This window comes from Punica granatum, chromosome 5, assembly GCF_007655135.1.
Source record: "Punica granatum isolate Tunisia-2019 chromosome 5, ASM765513v2, whole genome shotgun sequence".
NCBI classification, from domain to species: domain Eukaryota; kingdom Viridiplantae; phylum Streptophyta; class Magnoliopsida; order Myrtales; family Lythraceae; genus Punica; species Punica granatum.
Window position 1 is genome coordinate 21744697 of NC_045131.1, and position 21463 is coordinate 21766159.

Here is a 21463-nt window from a genome sequence, read left to right on the forward strand (position 1 = left end):
ACTATGCAAGTGTCTATCCTGCCTTTTTGTCCATTTAGTATCTATCCTGCCTTTTTGTCCATCAAGTTTCATGTAATATTTAATTATATTGTTAGTTATTCTAATAAAACTCCTCTATAACGATTTTTAGAATTTTCTCCTTGAATTCAGTATTTACTACCGGGAGCAACTGAGAAACATAATTATGAGATAAGTACAATTACAATACATATTATTGTGATTATTTTATATCTGAATAGTCTTGACAACATGTGTTATATGTGGTGGAGAGAAATCCTAGAGAAAGTAGATGGAAAGGGCATGGGTCGTTACAGAGTCCATTATTAGTGTACGCAGCAATTCTAGAAAGGGACCCAAAAAAAAAGTGTGCCGAGGTGGGATACTTGGTTTTTTGTTACATATAAGTCCTACGGATGTTGAAAATTATATTTTAATCCACAGAGGCTTTAATGGCATCATAAGTTCATTGAGATATATCTAAAATTCATTAACTTTTTTATATTGATGATGTGTTGCATGAAGAAGTCGCCACGTGTTGTGAAAGCTGAACCGGTTTCATAGACTGCTTCGGCCGTTTAAACTAGCTAGAAAGTAAAAAAAAAAAAAAACTGATCCTCATCAGCCTGAAGCTCTGGCCGCCACTGCCCCTCCTAAGATGAGGTCGCTGGCGCTGCCAGAGTCTGCGGGCGACCTTGTCTAGGCTGTGGTGATTGGTGTCCGAGTCACTTGAGCGGGACTCCCCCACTGTTTCTAGCTAAATTAAAGGATTAGACTGTCTCATAATCGTACATCGAGGTCGGAGCCCGATTTCTTGACAAAAAAGCTAAACACAAAATTGTAATAGCGTAAAAGAAATACAAAGAGTTAGACTAAATACAATAAATGTGATAAAACCTATGGGATATCAATATCCCCTTTATATGATCAAACCTTAGGAGAAAGAAGTTTCCAGGGTGCCTAACGAGCAATTAAGCATGTTTTGAATGAGCAAATATTGGATGAGTAATATTCATCCATTTGCATATGTAACACCTAATTAGCATTCTTAAAAGTGAAAAAAACTGACTTCATAATGAACCTATATATTTTTATTTGCAAGCATTTTAATTAATTTTTACTCATTCAAAGTGAATGAGTAATAATCATTCAACATTTAGTAGTTTCAAATGGCCACTTTTATCAAATTCGCAGCCTTCATTTATTTGGATCTGCGTAGCACTTCACACTATCTTTAACTCAAGCCGGCAAACACTGTAAAGGGCGCAACTTTCATGAAAGTGTCCAGTCGAAACATGTTTAATTGCTCCTTTGGCACTTTGGAAACTTCTTTCTCCAAAGATTTATACTAAGGGGATATTGATATCACATAGGTTATATCTTTTATATTTGTATTTATTCTAACTCGTTTTATTTGTTTTACACTTTTAGAAATTTTTTTTTTAGGGAAAGGGGTAAGAGACCAAACAAAAATTAAAGTATACAGAAGCGGGGTATGAAAACTGTAATGATATCACTTAATATAAGATGGCCAAGGCTGCTAGGAGCTTTTAATGCTTAGCTTTTTTGTCAAGAGTCCGGCCTAGAAGTACGATTATGGGACAATCTAATAGTTTAGTTTAAGCATGAGAACGGGGTGAATCCTTTTGACATATTTGCTCGTACATTGTAATATTTATTTACCTATAGTTATTTATGGCTTCAACTATTTATGCCGGGCTTTCATCTGACAACCAGCAAGCGGAGGGGGAAACAAATGATAAGACGGCTAGCAAATTGTGGGGCATCGTTAATCGATTTGGTTCAAATTCTGCACTTGTAATTGGATCATGGATAGCCGCGGAATTCCTTAAGCCTTGTTGCTACCACGGAGACATCCATCTGGAAGCTAAAAAAAATGATTATGGCAAATAATAATAATAGAATCGCACGTTCAATCATTTATGTTTTATTTTTTTTATGACTGGGGAGTCCAGGTTTCGCCCAATCAATTCCCTAGGTCCCGTGCAATGGTCTTAAGGGGAGTCGAATCCAGGATAAGGTGGATACTGAAGCTCTTCCTTTCTACTATGCCAATCCTTTTGAGGTTCATACGTTCAATTATGTATCCATTCGTAAAGATGAAAGATATTATTAGTGTTTGTTATGAATAAAATATGTCTTCCATTGCGAGCAATCCATGTGAGCATTTGTTGATCTTGATCCACACGAACCAAGTCTTGAACACACCTGCTTAAAGGAGATATCGGGGTTGTGATTTGATTTTCCTCTCCATCCCTCCAGTTAGTATTGAGCCTTATGTGAAAGTATAGGTGTGTGTGTCCACCCAAAAAGAGTATAGGTGTGTGTAATTGGAATAATTGTACTGCATACATCTATATTACAAAGGGGAGGAGGGTAGTTGCGGTGCCTTTTGTTGTCCCAAAAATTCCCAATAGAAATATATTTTATATATATAACTCTAAAGATTATTATTGTGTTCCTCCACATTTCAAAATTCTCATATTACTCAATCAATGTATGAAGATAGATTTTCTTTTCTATTTAAAATACAATATGACCCTTCATATTAGTGTCCACTGAAAGAAAAAATGGGGCATTGTAGAAATTCAATAATATATACCTAACTCACTAAACTGTTTTCACACTTACAACTACCAATTATACCTCCTAAATTACAATTAAATCATGGTACCTCCCCAATTCAAAATGACTATGCTGCTTATTTTATATTAGATATAATTGAGTGATTTTTATTATTAGAAAATAGTGATAAAGAGGTGTATATATATATATATATATATATATAAAATCACACTATCAAAAAGTGTTGATATATGTGCACCCGAATTTCGTCTCGTTGGGGTACGCATGCGCACGCCTATGAAACGCGGCTTGGGAGTGTCCACCTTTTCGGGGACGCGCAACAGATGCACGTGAGAACTAGTCGTCACTATCTGTTTACGACCCGAAGGTCGAGGGCCGGTGAATTGCCCAGGTCTAGGGGTACAGGATACACCTAGTATGCTAAGGCAATGGTCTGTACGAAATCGAAAATTTCGAATTCGGGGGTTCTATTACGTGTTGGCCTATATCCCACACGCCCTTTCGGTACTCTAGCTTGTTATGCTTGCCCTTTTATTTAATTACCGCATGATTTAGTGTTGCACTTGACTCGCCCGTTTTGACACCGTAAATTCGATTAAACGCTCAGGCCTTTTCTACTTATTGAGTGGGGTCCTTAAAACCGACTAAATGGAAATGCAGAAGAGAATTCTTATGGTGTGCTCTCAAGAAAAATGCAAAATACAGACACGATACAATACTTGGACCCGATCAATTTGCATCAAGCCAAATATTCCGCTCATGCTCACCCTGAATTTTGGAAGAACCGAAAAGTGAATTAATGCAACGCCGACTCAGAGAGCCGGGGGTCGAGTCTGACCGGACCGACGGATAACAGAAGAGTTGCTTGACTCTTGAGACAGCCGTAGGATGGGTCGAGCTCTCGAGTCATGTCCGACCATGACTCACTTATCCGGTCTGAGTTGTCTTCCACATAGAAGACACTAAGAGTGAAGCAGTGAGTCGAGGCAAGACCCGCTTCCGCACTCAGGTTGCGCGCACTCGGTATGTATAGGCGTTGGACCCGTGATCGATGTTTTGGGGCGTTGGACCCCGTGCAAAGTGTATCCTAAAAGGTCGGACTCGACCCGCGAGAAAACAATAGAAAAATAGATAAAAGCAGACAAAAACAAATAAAAACAGACAAGTTGTGTGTTAATATAAGATTTACATTATTTATTAGGTTCACGTGGATTTTGAAAAAAATAAATTCAAACACTACAACGCACAATCATAGACATGTTCAATCACGTTAAGACTTGGTCTTGTTTGTTTAGTCGATTTTATTCCTTAAAATCGAATGAACATGAGATTAATTCGTGTGGGTTCATTCTCACTTCAAACAACCGATTTTAAATCCGATTCTTTGAAAATATTCAAATTCGTATTCATATCGGTTTCTTTTCAAACTCCCCATTTTCAAAAGTCGGGTTTAGTTATTAGACCGATTCATGCTATTTTCATCCGAGATACACATTTCACGTCATCATAATTCATGCAAGTATTGAATCGACAACACGACAATAACAAACAAATACGAAATCGGTGTCGCCATAATCTCGAAAATTTCAAACAAACATTCGAGCACCCATAACAATATGAGATTTAACGGAATCGATAAAACGGCACCGATTCATAACGAAATATGCATGGAAATCAGTCTGGACCACCTTATCACCCCACAATGGTCGAAAATTAAAAGACCTAACTCCTCTAAGGGTTTAGGGGGTGTTATACCTACGCTTTGGGGTTGGAAATGAGTCGGGAAATGTCTCGGAAAGGAAAGGAACAACCATGGACAGTAGGGTGCCTAAGTGACCCGAGAAGGCTCAAACGCGCCTTAAGAAGGAAATCCGCTGGAGTAGGCTATCGGGGGTGGTTCCAGCAAGTTAGCACGGTGGCTCTCTACTCCCAAGGGACCCCTGGAAATGGCTATAGGTGATATTCAATGAGCCATTTTCTGATTTAACCTGAAAATAAGAAAGAATACCGGTAAAGTATAGAGGAAACCCAGAAAAGAAAAAAAAGAGGAAAGGAAGCGGTTCACGTGATGATGCACTACAGTTCACGGCTCCTGGATGACCATGGAATGTTGTTGGAGATGGCTCATGGGTCTATGGGTCGTTGGTTGACCCGGCTTGGTCGTGGAAGGGACGAACTCGTCGGGAAACCGGGAAAACACTAGGAACCCGGTTCTGAAAGCTGCTGGAACGGGATGTTGGAGGCCTCAAATGGAGAAACTAACCTCACCAATGGACTCGGGAAGTCGAAAACTAGAGGGGCATGTAGTTTGTTTTGTGCTCGGGCCAAGATGGGATGAAGAAAACGCGTAGGAGCTGAGAAAACTCGGGGGAGACCTGAATCTAGACCATGCTGGAATGGTGGGAAGGAGACCTTAAATGGAAAAACTAACACTACCAATGGACTCGGGAGGTCGAAAATAGGTGGGATATGTGTTTTGTTTGGGGTTTGGGTGAAGGTGGATGGGTGGTTGTTGGAAAACGACGTTTTTCCGGCAATAACAGTTTTTTTCTTGTTCTCTCCTCTACCGCCCTCTTTTCCTCCGAATTCTCTCTGTTCTCTTTTCAATCCTCTCTTCCGAAAAATTTCTGTAGTTTTCTAAAAAAAAATGAGGATCAATTGAGGGTGAAAAGCAAGAAGAGAAAGAGCGGTTTAGATTGGAAAGCGATGCCAAAAACTAGGCAAATTCCCACGAACTTCCTTTTTTCTTTTTCTGCTGAACCTGGCCGAGTTTCTGCCACCTATTCCTAATGAAAACTTCTGAAATCAATGAGTAATGAATGAGGGAGAGAGGCAAGAAGGGAAGGATGGTCCAAGATCGGAAAATTACACCGAAACGGGAAAACCGTTAATGAACTTCCTTCTTCTCCTTTGCAGCTGCATTTGGCCGAATTCGTGACCCTCTCTTGAATATTTTCTGCTGAATAATGAATGTGTAATGAATGAGGGAGAGTGGTAAGAAAGGAAGGATGATCCAAGATCGGAAAATTGCGCCAAAACGGGAAAACCGTTAATGAACTTCCTCCTTTTTTCTGCTGAATGCATGTGGACGAATTTTCCTTCTTTTTGATTGATATTTTTTGCTGAAATGAATGGGAAATGAATGAGGGAGATTGGCAAGAAAGGAAGGATGATCCAAGATCAAAACAATTGCGCCAAAACGAGAAAATCATTAATGAACTTCCTCCTTTTTTCTGCTGAATGTATGTGGACGAATTTTCCTTCTTTTTGATTGATTTTTTTTTTGCTGAAATGAATGGGAAAGAAGCAAGTTAGGAAGGTTATTTTGATTGGCAAGTAATGAATGTAAATTGAAGACCATTGAAAACCGGTTGAAAAGGGAAAGATTCGACCATGAAGAGGAGAAATCAAGAGGGGAAACTTGGCTATTTTTATTGAAAATGGAAGAAGAATTCGATCATATAGTGTGGGGAAAGAGGGGAAAAAGGCTTTGGATGGCAAGCATTCAAGGAAGAAGAAAAATTGGAATAAATGTGTAAAAGGAGAAAGAAGGGTCATGAAGGAAAGAAAAGGGGTTTAAATGGAAAACTTGAAAAGGAAGAAGTTGAGTTGGAAGTAGGATTCAAGAATGGAAGAATGAGATCAAGAATGAAAAAGATGTTAAAATAGAATAAAAGGAGAAAAAGTAGCCAAATGTAAAATAAAATAGGAAAGAGGGGACTTGGAAGTCAGTTAATGGGAAATATGGATGGAAATGTGGTAGATTTGGAAAGAATGGGATTAATTTACAAATGAAATAAAGAATGGGGCTAATTCGTGAAAAATAAGAGAATGGGGCCAATTTGTAAAGAATAGGGCTGGTTGGTAAATAATAAAAATAATATGCTAGTTTGCAAATAATAAAAGAAAAAGGGCTATATTACAAATAAAGAAAGAGAATGGAGCTAGTTTGCAAATAAATAAAAAATGGAGAAGTGGCCGTGGGTCCCGCATGGATTCAATGGATGTTGGAGGAGTTTGGATCCCAATCAATTGCACATTCAAATTTCGTAACACAAAGGACAAGGTACTGTTGATATGTGCATATGGGTGATCCCGACAAGTCTGATATTGGTTTATCATGACTTGATGCACTAAGAGCTTGGGAACCGGTTTTGCCCGATTCGGGTGACCGGAGCAACATTAATTGATTCAATCGCCGGTTTGCATGTTTGTGCGCTGTATTGCTTGTTTGGGCATGATTTGTTATCCTTCTGTAAACTTTCTGGGAGGTCCTGAGACCATCCATTGTCATCATGCTTCTTGAGTCACCTGGTTGGCCCTGTCGATCTTGGCGTGAATACTAAACTGATTTTGTTTGATTATCTTCGATTGAAGCTCATATTATGACCCGGTTGGTTCAAGACTTTGTTGTAGCCGGTGGACCAAAATGGGTGCTGACAGCTTGCCCCTCTTTGGTTGCGTGCTCGGATTGAGGATGCAGCCAAAAACTATGAGAAGCACTATGTCTGGTCCCGATGATCGCTTTGGCTTCCCCTGTAAACGCCTGATTTTCTTGTTTTGGATGTATGGGAGTAAGCTGTATACGTGCAGACCTGTTGTGAGAGGGTAAAATAAAAGGAATAATTGTAAGGAAGCGGGGAAGTATAAATTTATAACTAAGAATAGTAAATGCGAGGCTAAAACCCATAAAGTAGTGAATGTGGACGCAGGTCCGAAAGGCAGTAAACATGGACACGAAGTCCGGAAAGCAGCAAATGTGGATGCGAAATTCGAATAATAGTAAACATGAACGCGAAGTCCGAAAAGCGGTAAATATGGATGCGAAGTCCGGAAAGCGGTAAATATGGACGTGAAGTCCGGAAAGCGATAAATATGGACATGAAGTCCGAAAAGCGGTAAATGTGGATATGGACACGAAGTCCGGAAAAACAGTAAATGTGGACACGAAGTCCGAAACGCAGTAAATGCGGACGCGAAGTCCAGAATGCAGTAAATGAAGTCCGAAAAGTGGTAAATGTGGATGTGGACACGAAGTTCGGAAAAGTAGTAAATGTGGACACGAAGTCCGAAACGCAGTAAATGCGGATGCGAAGTCCAGAATGCAGTAAATGTGCACGCGAAGTCTGAAAAGCAGTAAATGTGGACGCGAAGTTCGGAATGCAGTAAATGGGGACTCGAAGTCCGAAAAGCAGTAAATGGGGATGCGAAGTCCGAAATACAGTTAATGGGGACATGAAATCCGAAAAGAATTAAAAGTGGACGCAAAGTCTGAAAAGCAGTAAATGTGGAAGCGAAGTTCGAAAATGAGTAAATGCAGACGCGAAGTCCAAAAAGCAGTAAATGGAGACGCGAAGTCCGGAATGTAGTAAAGGTGGACGCGAAGTCCGAAAAGCAGTAGATGCGGACGCGAAGTCCGGAAAGCAGTAAATGGGGACGCGAAGTCCGGAATGCAGTAAAGACGCGAAGTCCGAAAAGCAGTAAATGGGGACGCGAAGTCCGGAATGCAGTAAACGTGGACGAGAAGTCCGGAAAACAGTAAATGTGGACGCGAAGTCCGAATAGCAGTAAACGTGGACGCGAAGTCCGGAAAGCAGTAAAGGTGAACGCGAAGTTCGGAAAACAGTAAATGGTGGGTGTCCAAACCTAAAGCAGTAAATGCAAGTTGATAGGAAAGTGCAGGAAATGTAGAAGCAAATATTAGTGCAAGGGAACAGTGCAGGGCGCTAAAAAGGGGCACTTGTCAATGGGTTGAGGCTTTGCTGGGATGGTGCAGCAGTAAGCGTGGCTTGCAGTTTGTCGCATGATTGGGTGCATGCTTGATCACTTGCGTCGCGTGCTTGGAGGGGATGGTCCGATCGCTGTGTTCGCCAGGGATGCTGTTGCTTCTGAGTGTTGCCGTAGGGAGGCGGTGCTATGGGTTGGACTGACTCTCGGGATCAAGATGCATCTTGTCTCGGAGGAGAGTGGGAGCCGTACATGGCTTACTCGCCAAGATGAGCAGAACTTTTCGTTAGTCATGTGGACGGTGGTTTGCGCTGAATGTGCAGGGCTGATACTATCCCAAATGTGCTGATCTACTGGAGGTCGAAGTTGTTACTGGAGTTGTTGCTTGTCGAAAACCGGCCTCGCCGCTGGGGCAGTCGTGCTTTTGTTGGAGGTCGGCCTTGCTGCTGGGGTAGTTGCTTGTTGTTCTGCCGGATGCCGGCTCTGCAGTAGGGGCGATTGTAGTTCGCTGGGGATGTCCCCGTAGCAAGGGACTCGAGAATCAGAGTTCGCCTTAGTTCTTATTGCTTGCAGTACCTGTGGTAACCTTAGTAAATCAGTGGTGAGTTATTAACAATGTGTAAGCACAGGTAAAAAGGAGTAATTGCGATGCATGTTCTTCAATTTCGGGTCGCTTGAGTGACCCATGAAGAATTTTGTTTTGGCAATACGAACGGTTCCCGTTTCTGAAGGCATCGACACAAGGCCTCCAGGGCTTCTGCTGGTCATGCATGGGCATATCGAGACATTCTCAATGATGCCTCAGCGGCCCTATCGATTGTTCGACGAACCCGTCGGCTTGGGACCCTTCTCGTCAGGGTGCCATAGGACAGCTGCGTTTGTAACCCACATGGGAGATTTCTGTGCAAATTTGGCCAGACCTCGGTCTAGTCATTTCCAGAGTGTTATGACTAGACTCCCGGAAAGAAATGTCGATGACTTTGGCTCTGTGGTAGCCGATTGTAGGGTAGCTGTAACCCGTTTGGAGTTATGAATGGACCTAGAGAAAATGGAAAGGATGGGGAGCACGTTACTCTAAGCTAAAAGGATACACGAGTTCACGCCTGCAGCGAGATGTACCCCCCTTTTTCGTCCTTCTGTTATGCGGGCTACGCCAAGTTGCTCGGACAGCGTGCTCGGTTGCCTACAGTACTTGAGGAAGAATCTGCCTTCGACGGTTGAGTTGTGTTGGAGAGCTAATCGGTAATCGTATTGGAGCGGATAATCTGGCCACTTTCCCTGGGGATCCCTAGTTCGCATGATGTGTGAGGGACTAGGGGGTCAGTTTTGTTTATCTCTCGCTTTACTCGCCTTTTCCCACGGTCACCCATCTCGAGGCCGCACCTCTCAACCTAAAGGGGACGGGCTCTCCTTTTGCCACGGCTGCCCACAAGGGGTTTCCGGTCGTGCCTTTCTTTTGCCCTATCTTTTTCCTAGGTCGCCCGAAAGGGATTTTCGACCTAGCGGGCTCGATTCTTTTATCTCTCGAGTTTGCAAGGAAGAAGAGTCCGGAGAATTCGGCTCCTGAGTTTTGCGCGGTTTTGTATTCTGTTTCCATCGAGAAGTTGTGTCTGCTGCTTGTCCCCTTTTTGTCGGGGTTTCTCAATTTCTTTGGATTGGTGCCGTCGACGCGTTTGGTGAGCCTCGACATCGCCTCGTTTTCTTTTGGCAGGTTTTTCCGCTTCTTTTCGCTCTTTTTTTGTTTGCAATTGGGGTTTGTTTTGTGCCCCATGTACTTGTTTGAAACTCCTCGACTTTGCATCGCCGAGGTCGCTTTGGTGCGCTTTGCCCCGTGGAGACTTATTGCGTTTTGCTGTCCTAATCTTATTTCATGAGGGCCGGCTTTTCATTGAGATTTGGCTCCTGGATATTCGGAAGTCAAACTTCATGCTGCTCGTCCTTGCAAACTTTACAAATGATTTCCCCTGTCGTCTAAAAAGAAAAACAAAATTTGCCCCAGGAATGTAGTTGACCGAGGTTGCCTTGACGTGAATGTTGGACGGGGATGCCCCGGTCTCCATTGTTGACATGGTCCATGGCGGACGCCTTGTGCGATCGTCGTTCTCGACCGTATCTTGTCGCTCATATGGAGGGTACGCCTTGGAGGATAGGTGCTCTTGAAGCCGGATGTGTCTTGCTCCGGGGCTCGTAGTTACATGTTATCGGTGGTGGGCCTTTGCAGTGGTGGGCCTTTGTAGTGGTGAAGGCTCGATTTGGCCCGAGGTGTCGCTTGATCTCAATGGAGACGCTCACGTCGATGTTGAACAATTTGCTCAATCGTCTCCGTCTTCGGCTTCGTGGGGGGTACCTTCTCGTCAGACCCTTCCCTGTCGAAGTATAGGGAGAAAGGCCCAATAAGAGTCTCGGGGAGATGTGAACCCGTGCATAGTTCTTCGCCTATGACTGGCGTGTCCCTGTGAAAGATGGCAAAGAAGATGATGCATTAGGTGATTGTGTGGTGGAGTATGCAGTAAGAAATGTAAGGTGGACCCATGGGAAGTCCCCTTGTTCAACGTACGACTCATGGGGTGCTGCGTGTGGGGGACACTTAATTTCGGGAGTCTAGTCATCACCACCCTAGAGTGGTTAGACCGTGACTAGGGGCCGCATAGGAATACTTTCCCCGGGTGCGGATAGGCATGCGCAGCCGTTCTAGGGAAGGCTCGAGGAGCCGGGTCCCATGAGGACAAGCAGGTCGAACGGGTTCGACAGAACCGATATGGCATCTTCGAGATTGTCCTAGTGCCATTTGAAGGGTTCATTATAGTCGGGAGCCCATTTAGGAATTGTCTTTAAAAAAAAAGTGAGTTTAAGGAAGATTGTGCGCGTTGTCCCAGTGGCTGGTTGGTGGACACAGCGAAGGGCCGGCTGGGACCATCCTTCGGTAGGAGGTGTGACCACGTAAATGACTTTCGTGGCGGGTGTGCTGGGCCATGCTCTGTCTGTTGAAGCAGTTACTTGCGATTTTTGCGGAGGTAGGGTTGCGACTCGATGTCGAAATTCCAGGAAACTGGACTGGAGGTGTTCGTTGTCATGATTGTGGTCGTTTGGGGTTCAAGTTGCCTTCTTGTTTATTTCTTGCAATGGGAAGAGGAAAAGCAATGAAGGAACAATAATTGTTCGTAATTTGAATATAAGGGCGCAAGGGATCTAACTGGCCTGGTAGGCGTCGTGCGAGCACGTAGAGGGACAGACATAGGATGCGTCGAGGATGTGTGCATGGGTAAAGTGGATGTGTGCTCGCACGACACGGAAGGGCGCGTTCTGTTGGGCGTGTTTGGTTGCGCGAAGAGGCGTGTGTTTAGTCGGGCGATGGCGCGCTCAGTTGCGCGGGGTGAGCGGGAGAGTTTAGCTTTGCCTGAGAATGTGGGTCGGCCCTCGGGCCATGGGTCGCCTTGCCGTGGAGGAAGGGTGATGAACGCGGATGGTCTACCTGCGAAGGAGGTCTCGATCCGTCTGTAGTACGGGGTGGGTGGCCGGGACATACCTGATATCTGGTTACAGTGTGACCTATCGCCGAGAGGTAAAGACCGCGGGTGGTCTACCTACAAAGGTGGGCGTAACTCGCTTGTCGTGCGAAAGTGGTAGTTGTGTAAAATAGTAAATGAATAGGATGCATGCGATACATGTATTTTCAAAAGCTAATGTTATCATTTACATTGACTCGAAAGGTTATAATGTAAATTTTGTAAAATAAAGCTCTAAGCTGATCTTCCACCACACTCGGAGTTTGAGCGAGCGCAGCCTCGAAAAGCACCGGTTCTAGGCGAGGGCCTTGTAAAGACATCTATTCTAAAGTGCATGCGTGGATCTCGATGAGCCCTCTTCCTAGACCTTTCCAAGGTGGCGTTCGCTCCAGCGAGTTCCTAATCGCGTCTTTGTAATCTGGCGCGGGTCTGGGCGAGCTCCCTCTAAGGTTGAGGTTGGCCGGCGAGTTCCTCATTCTGTAGCGTGTCAGTGAGGTCCTCATGAGCTGATGGACTCTGTCGAGGCGCGGGCAGGAGATCGAGCAAGGCGTCCCTTACCAAGACGACAGGAAAATCCATTTAGAACTCGTCAACGTGAATGGCATCCTAGTTTTTGAAAACCACATGATGCATGTGTGCGAAGGAAGTAAATGCCCACGGCTTAATATAAATTACAAGGTACATGTACACCGCTCTTGAAACAGAAAAAGACTCAAATTGGCACGCAGGCTGACTCGATGGACTGTTGTCGGAGTCGGGTTGGATGATGGCATGGAGGCAAAGCACGATGCATGGTTTCAGTACTACATGGACCGTGCTATCTAGAGATCGTCGATTCAAGGGTGTGAATTCCTTGAAATCGAGTGGGGCTCTTTGGGGGCCTAATCGACGGTCCAACCGTGTGACGTACCCTTACTCGGAACACCTATCTAACCTGTGCTTCTATTATCGGTCGTGGGATGCGACCTATAGGTTCTTAGAGCTAGAATGATATGCAATGCAAGTGTATAAATAGAAGTGCGTGAAGTAGATAAGCAAGAAATTGCAAAAACAAGGTAAATAGACAAGCAAGAAAAGCAAGCGGGCATGAGCCTGAACCCTATAAGTGTCTCCAATGGAGTCGCCAAACTGTGCGCACCCGAATTTTGTCTCGTTGGGGCACGCATGCGCACGACTATGCAACGCGGCTTGGGAGTGTCCACCTTCCCGGGGACGCGCAACAGACGCACGTGAGAAGAAGTCGCTACTACCTGTTTACGACCCGAAGATCGAGGGCCGGTGAGTTGCCCGGGTCTAGGGTTATAGGATACACCTAGTATGCTAAGGCAATAATCTGTACGAAATCGAAAATTCCAAATTCGAGGGTTCTATTACGTGTTGGCCTATATCCCGCACGCCCTTTCGGTACTCTAGCATGTTAGGCTTGCCCTTTTATTTAATTATCGCATGATTTAGGGTTGCACTTGACTCGCCCGTTTTGACACTGTAAATTCTATTAAAAGCTCAAGCCTTTTCTGCTTATTGAGTTGGGTCCTTACAACCGACTAAATGAAAATGCATAAGAGAATTCTTATAGTGTGCTCTAAAGAAAAATGAAAAATACAGACACGATACAATACTTGGACCCGATCAATTTGCATCAAGCCAAATATTCCGCTCATGGTCACCGTGAATTTTGGAAGAACCGAAAAGTGAATTAATGCAACGCGGACTCAGAGAGTCGAGGGTCGGGTCCGATCGGACCGACGGATAGCAGAAGAGTTGCTTGACTCTTGAGACAGCCGTAGGATGGGTCGAGCTCCCGGGTCATGCTCGACCATGACTCACTTATTCGATTCGAGTTGTCTTCCACATAGACGACGCTAAGAGCGAAGCAATGAGTCGAGGCAAGACCCGATTCCGCACTTGGGTTGCGCGCACTCGGTGTGTATAGGAGTTGGACCCGTGATCGATGTTTTGGGGCGTTGGACCCCGTGCAAAGCATATCCTAAAAGGTCGGACTTCACCCGCGAGAAAACAATAGAAAAATAGATAAAAACAGATAAAAGCAGATAAAAACAGACAAGTTGTGTGTTAATATCAGATTTCTATGATTTATTAGGTTCATGTGGATTTTGAAAAAAATAAATGCAAACACTACAACGCACAATCATAGACATGTTCAATCACGTTAAGACTTGGTCTTGTTTGTTTAGTCGATTTTATTCCTTAAAATCGAATGAACATGAGATTAATTCGTGTGGGTTCATTCTCACTTTAAACAACCGATTTTAAATCCGATTCTTTGAAAATATTCAAATTCGTATTCATATCGGTTTCTTTTCAGACTCCCCATTTTCAAAAGTCGGTTTAGTTATTAGACCGATTCATGCTATTTCATCCGAGATACACATTTCACGTCATCATAATTCATGCAAGTATTGAATCGACAACACGACAATCACAAACAAATATGAAACTGGTGTCGCCATAATCTCGAAAATTTCAAACAAACATTCGAGCATGCATAACAATATGAGATTTAACGGAATCGATAAAACGGCACCGGTTCATAACAAAATATGCATGGAAATTAGTCTGGGACCGCCTTATCACCCCACAATGGTCGAAAATTAAAAGACCTAACTCCTCTAAGGGTTTAGGGGGTGTTATTCCTACGCCTTGGAGTTGGAAATGAGTTGGGAAATGTCTCGCAAAGGAAAGGAACAACCATGGACAGTGGGGTGCCTGAGTGACCCGAGAAGGCTCAAACGCGCCTTAAGAAGGAAATTGGCTGGAGTAGGCTGTCGGGGGTGGTTTCAGCAAGTTGGCACGGTGGCTCTCGACTCCCAAGGGACCCTTGGACATGGTTATAGGTGATATTCAATGAGTCATTTTCCGATTTAACCTGAAAATAAGAAAGAAAACCGGTAAAGTATAGAGGAAACCCAGAAAAGAAAAAAAAAAGAGGAAAGGAAGTGGTTCGCGCGACGATGCACAGCAGTTCACGGCTCTTGGATGACCATGGAATGTTGTTGGAGATGGCTCATGGGTCTATGGGTCGTTGGTTGACCCGGCTTGGTCGTGGAAGGGATGAACTCGTCGGGAAACCGGGAAAACACCTTGGAACCCGATTCTGAAAGCTGCTGGAACGGGATGTTGGAGGCCTCAAATGGAGAAACTAACCTCACCAATGGACTCGGGAAGTCGAAAACTAGAGGTGCATGTAGTTTGTTTTGTGCTCGGGCCAAGACGGGATGAAGAAAATGCCTAGGAACTGGGAAAACTCGGGGGAGACATGAATCTAGACCATGCTGGAATGGTGGGAAGGAGACCTTAAATGGAAAAACTAACACTACCAATGGACTCGGGAGGTCGAAAATAGGTAGGATATGTGTTTTGTTTGGGGTTTGGGTGAAGGTGGATGGGTGGTTGCCGGAAAACGACGTTTTTCCTGCAATAACGGTTTTTTCTTGTTCTCTCCTCTGCCGTCCTCTATTTCTCCGAACTCTCTCTGTTCTCTTTTCACTCCTCTCTTCCGAAAAATTGCTGTAGTTTTCTAAAAAAAATGAGGATCAATTGAGGGTGAAAAGCAAGAAGAGAAAGAGTGGTTTAGATTGGAAAGCGATGCCAAAAACTGAGCAAATTCCCACGTACTTCCTTTTTTCTTTTTCTGCTGAACCTGGCCGAGTTTCTGCCTCCTATTCCTGCTGAAAGCTTCTGAAATCAATGAGTAATGAATGAGGGAGAGAGGCAAGAAGGGAAGGATGGTCCAAGATCAGAAAATTGCACCGAAACGGGAAAACCGTTAATGAACTTCCTTGTTCTCCTTTGTAGCTGCATTTGGCCGAATTCGTGGAAGAATGATATCAAGAATGGAAAAGAAGTTAAAATAGAATAAAAGGAGAAAAAGTAGCCAATTGTAAAATAAAATAGGAAAGAGGGGACTTGGAAGTAAGTCAATGGGAAATATGGATGGATATGTGGTAGATTAGGAAAGAATGGGATTAATTTACAAATGAAATAAAGAATGGGGCTAATTCGTGAAAAATAAGAGAATGGGGCCAATTTGTAAAGAATAGGGCTGGTTGGTAAATAATAAAAATAATATGCTAGTTTGCAAATAATAAAAGAAAAAGTGCTATATTACAAATAAAGAAAGAGAATGGAGCTAGTTTGCAAATAAATAAAAAATGGAGAAGTGGCCTTGGGTCCTGTATGGATTCAATGGATGTTGGAGGAGTTTGGATCCCAATCAATTGCACATTCAAATTTTGTAACACAAAGGACAAGGTATTGTTGATATGTGCAGAAGGGTGATCCCGATAAGTCTGATATTGGTTTATCATGACTTGATGCACTAGGAGCATGGGAACCGGTTTTGCCCGATTCGGGTGACCGGAGCAATTAATTGATTCAATCGCCGGTTTGCATATTTGTGTGCTGTACTGCTTGTTTGGACATGATTAGTTATCATTCCGTAAACTTTCTAGGAGGCCTTGAGACCTTCCATTGTCATCATGCTTCTTGAGTCACCTGGTTGGCCCTGTCGATCTTGGCATGAATACTAAACTGATTTTGTTTGATTATCTTCGGTTGAAACTCATATTATGACCCGGTTGGTTCAAGACTTTGTTGTAGCCGGTGGACCAAAATGGGGTGCTGACATATTCATATTCCTATTTCTACTCCTTCTTTTACTAAGTGATTCTTTTAGCCATTTATTTACTTACTCTCTACTCCATATTTACTTTCAAAAAATACTCTTAAAAGTTTATAACGCATGCATCTATATTTTTCCTATTTCTCTATTGTATTCCTCTAAAATATGATCGCACGTACCTTTTTATCAATATTAAGCCATTTACATCAATCACTTCATTCCAAATACATATTTCCATCAATAAATCATCTATTCAAATATAATAATAAAATAAAAGTTATAATAACTTATTACATCTATAAAAGTATAAATCTTTTAAAGTGTTTCTTGATTTTACTTTCCAAAATTATCCTTTCAACTTTGAAAGCATACGTCTATATCTCTCCATATGTCTATTCAATTACAATTTTCTAACAAATAACCGTATGTACTTTTTCACGTAAATTATATCCCATACACTAATCATCAATTTCTATATGCATTTTTCATTGATAATATATACGCATAAATTTATAAATATATAGTAATTATAAAAGTGTGAAGTTCCTTTTATTTTCTCCACAATTTATTATTTTCCATTTTACCCCATTTTATTTGCCTTTTTTCACTTTTATTATTCCTAATCAGACTCTTATATCAAATAGATTGATATATTTAAAGTTTCTTGATGAAGTACTTCTCCAATACCCTTAGTTAGAAGATTTATTTGTTTATTCATTTTTTTTTTCAATTTCAATGCATTTTCTTGGAAAAAATTCGAGGAGTTATTATTTTCATCTTTTTGAAACTTTTCATTTTATAAACTTTTTTAACTGAATTTTTCTTTGTTTATTCATTACTTAGAAATGACTAGCTATATCTTATTCTTATTTTTTAGTTGGACACTCTTTTATCGGTTATAAAATTTAACTTTAAAACCCAAAGGGTGCTCATCCATCTTTAGAGGAAAAACTATTGCATTTTTTCGTAGATTTAATCAATTATAATTAATCAACCCCGTATTTTTATTTTCAAAAAGTTCATTGTGTTGATAATGGCGAAATAATATGTTTCACTAGAGAAAGCTTTTTCTCTATTATTTGGATTTGCACCATTTGATATCCAGAAGATCAATGGGTTCCGACAAATCTAGATTCGAGACTAGGTGATCTTCAAATACATTAGTTACATGGATGTATATGCTTTCATTATATAAAACTTGTTTTGGGTAACAAATGAACATTTCGTTGCGAGAATCATGATTCAAAATTTACATTTTGCTATGGTCTAAATAGGTGGACATGCGCAAGCAAGGCATATCTTGAAATTATTATGATGGATTGATATAGATATAAGTCATTGTAAAGAAACTTTCAACATTTCTGATGAATTATTATCCACATAAATTTAATCTAAAATGAGTTCAAGAGTTTTCTACAAAATATTCATAAAAATTTCATCTGATAATATGTCAAAATATTTTATAAATAAGCTATTGTTCCAACAACTCACCAATGAAAATTTTGTCGAAAATAGGTTGGAAAGTTCCCGCCAAAAATATTTTTTAAAAATAAAAATATTTGTCAATGAAATTTCTATCATAAATATTAAACAAAAATAGAGCTAATGGATTCGTATTTTTCTTGCAGAAAATGAATTTCTCGGAATAAGGTCACTTGCCATCAGGTTATTTGGTGTAGGAACATCGCCTAGTCTGTTTCATTTCAGTATAATTTTTTAAACTATAATTTTCAATAAAATTCAAATTCTATTTGACCTCACAAAATATTCAAATCAAGAAAACTAAATATTTCACTAGAAAAGTAGAATTTTTTTTTTTCGAATTTTTTTTTATGAAAATTTTATTTTTGAAACTAATTATCAGAAAGATTTTCAAGAAAAAAGAAGTTGAGTTATCCAACAGAATATCCATAAAAAAAATTAGACGAAATCCACGAAGAAGAGGAGACTACACTAGTCAGTATAACAAAGTTAAACATTTCATTATGAGTTTATATAATTTCTTAATTACAATTATGCATAATAATAAATTAAATTTTAATCTTATCTCATTATATATCGTACCACATGTGCAATGCATGCACCTATCTACTGTAAAATAAAAAATTGATAACCACTTTTGTTAATTACCCATTCTCTCTTTCCTTAATTTTCTCCCACTTCCTCTCTCTCTCTCTTTCCTCTCACGTTGTCTCTCTCTTTCTCCCTCACACTCTTTCCCTCTTATCAACATCAAATACATTCTTTTAATTTTTTTATTCGTTTGATCAAGTGAAATTTTCAATTAATAATATGATTTCAATTCCTTAGTACTGAGTAGCGGTATGCATGTGTATCAAGTATACTCGAAACTGATATAAACCTACTCATTAGGGTAGATTCTGAGTAAGTTAATTTAAAATTAGGGTAAGATTTGGGTAACAATTTTAGGAACCAGTAAAAACCGATTCTAGTTCTGATTCCACAGCACATGATATATAAACTTGAAATCGAAACTGCTATCCAGAACCCGTTCTTTATTATTATTATTTTTATATGTTATATAATACTATTATATTCATCAAAGTTATTAAAAAAAAAAGAAGAAAAGAAACCCTAAGCGGCTAAGCCAAGCCATCGTCTTCTCCACCTCGTCACTCCATCCATGGTCTGCTAGTCTCATTCCATCATCACTCCATCCATCGTCTGCTTCACCTCCACCAGACCGTCCGTCCATTTGACTGCAACACCAGAACAGTTGTGATCGGCTGCTCTTGTTGCTTTCCGTCTTCTCCGGCCCCAGTTTCAACTCGATTTCACGCTCGATTCCGTCGTCTCCAGCCCCGATTCCACTGCGATTTCGTGTTCGAGACCACGCGTGACCGATTGCCGCTGCTTCCGTAGTCTCCAGGCCCAATTCGCGCTCAATTTCGTCCTCGATTTATTCGTTTCCAGCCCTGATTCTACCTCGATTTCACATTCGAGACCAGCGGCAACCAGCTGCTGCTTCTTCCTGTGCCCTGCTCCACCTCGAGAAACTGTTGCTGCCTCAAAGATCTTCCACGAACCTGCTGCTGAAGTACTGACCTCGAGGCTCGAGCTGTTCTTGTGCCTACTCATTGCCCTTCCACGATCGTTTGCCTTTTCGACTTCGTAAATCTTTGTAAATTTGTATGGGATTGTTTAGTTTATGGATGGATGGATTATGAGAGCTTTAATGTGTCGACTTTTAGCTAAATTGATGATGTGGATCAAATTTCATTTAGTTCAGTTAATTTATTTGATTGAAGGGAAAAAAGAATCACATGTTCCAACGGGTATTTTAGAACTTGTGGTATAATGCAGATTCTAAGTAGGTTTTGAGTTTAAGATATCACCGGGGTAGGTTTTAGTTCTCGGATCGTGGAATCGATCCTTTATAACGTAGAGTCCGAATAACATAATAAAAAGTAGGGTATCCGGATACGTACATCCCTGCGACTAAGCAAGACTACTACATTTTAAAAATAAAAATCACGTTATAGGTTTATGTGATATTGCGCATAGCGCGGGATGACTCTCATCTTTATATAATAAATTAATGATATGTAAAAGTTACCTTATTGAGAAATTCTCAAAATGTTGCACATCATTATATCATAAAATAATTCTGGGATGTATCTTTTGCCCTTCGCGGTCGATCTTTCCAGATTTGGACTGGGTCGAGGAGGATGACTCTTGTCTTTACATATGAATCAATGATACGTAGAGATTACCTTATTGACAGATTCTCAAAATATCGCACCTCATTATATCTAAAATAATTCTAGGATATTGTATCCTTTTGCACTTCACCGTCGACCTTTCCAGATTCGGACTGGGTCGCCTTGTGCAATGCTCATGCTCAGGACTTTAGAGTCCTGTGCTAACCCTCGCGACCTAAGACCCTGCTAGACCCTGACAATTTGACTGAGCCAAACAATAACTTTTCGTTGAATTATCAAAACCTAATTATTTAAGAAAAAACTCAGTAGGTTGAAAATTAGAACGACTTTGAGTCAGTCAGATATTGTTCTGGTAAATCGTTGAAAAGTAAATTATTAGAAATTATCACTAGGTTGAACCTCTTGTCTTGTCCGAGCAAGAACAATCAACATATAGTAGCTTATAACATCCTTCTTGCTCCTATATATCCACCGTGCGTAGTCTCTGATCCCTCTCCGTCCCTCCTCTGTGGCAAAAGAAAGAGAATGTCAAGCCCACCCTTGTCAGTAGATAGAGGAAGAACTTGGTTCAGCTTCTTCCAGTATGATGAGGATCGGGACTCCCCAAGTGAAGCTCGGAACATCCTTCTAGTAATCGCGACCCTGATCGCGAGCGTGACCTTCCAGGCTGGAGTTAACCCTCCCGGTGGCGTATGGCAGGACAACCGCAACGGGCACAAGGCGGGGCAGGCAATCTATGCTGCACAGGAAGGAGCCTTCCACGTGTTCCTCATCGCCAATACACTCGCCCTCTCCACTGTGATCCTCGTCATTGTCTCTCTAACCTACCGGTTCCCTTGTTATTTCGAGGTGTGTGTGGCCACGGCCTCGATGATTGTGACCTACGCTTCTTCCATCTTTGCTGTCACGCCGGACGAGTCAGTGAGGTTCCGGTATATCTTGCTCGCTGCAGGAGTACCCTTTGCCTTCCGGGCTTTAATTCTGATATGCAAGAAGTTTAGGAATCCTAAGACTATATAATAGTACCTTTCCTGCCTTTTTGTCCATTTAGTTTTATGTAATATTTAATTATATTGCTATATTTACGTTCTAATAAAAACTATCCTCTACAACAATCTGTGGAATTTCTCCTTGAAATCATAATTGAGAAACATAATTTATATAAATGTTTTTAATGTGTATCTTAGTATTCGGAAACTCAACAAATCCCGACTAATTTAGTTCATGATTAGTTAGTCCAGTAAAGGGTGAAACTCTCTCAATCATGAATTTTTTCCATTCACAATACTGAACCCGAGACT

At 41.5% G+C, this 21463-nt stretch overlaps 1 protein-coding gene across 1 annotated transcript; it reads left to right on the forward strand.

The window, feature by feature from the left end:
* Positions 1-20687: 20687 nt before the first annotated feature.
* LOC116209060 lies at positions 20688-21182 on the forward strand. The gene has a single exon (XM_031542624.1). It carries the CDS (start codon positions 20688-20690, stop codon positions 21180-21182), a length of 495 nt encoding a protein of 164 aa, XP_031398484.1.
* The last annotated feature ends 281 nt before the right edge of the window (positions 21183-21463 follow it).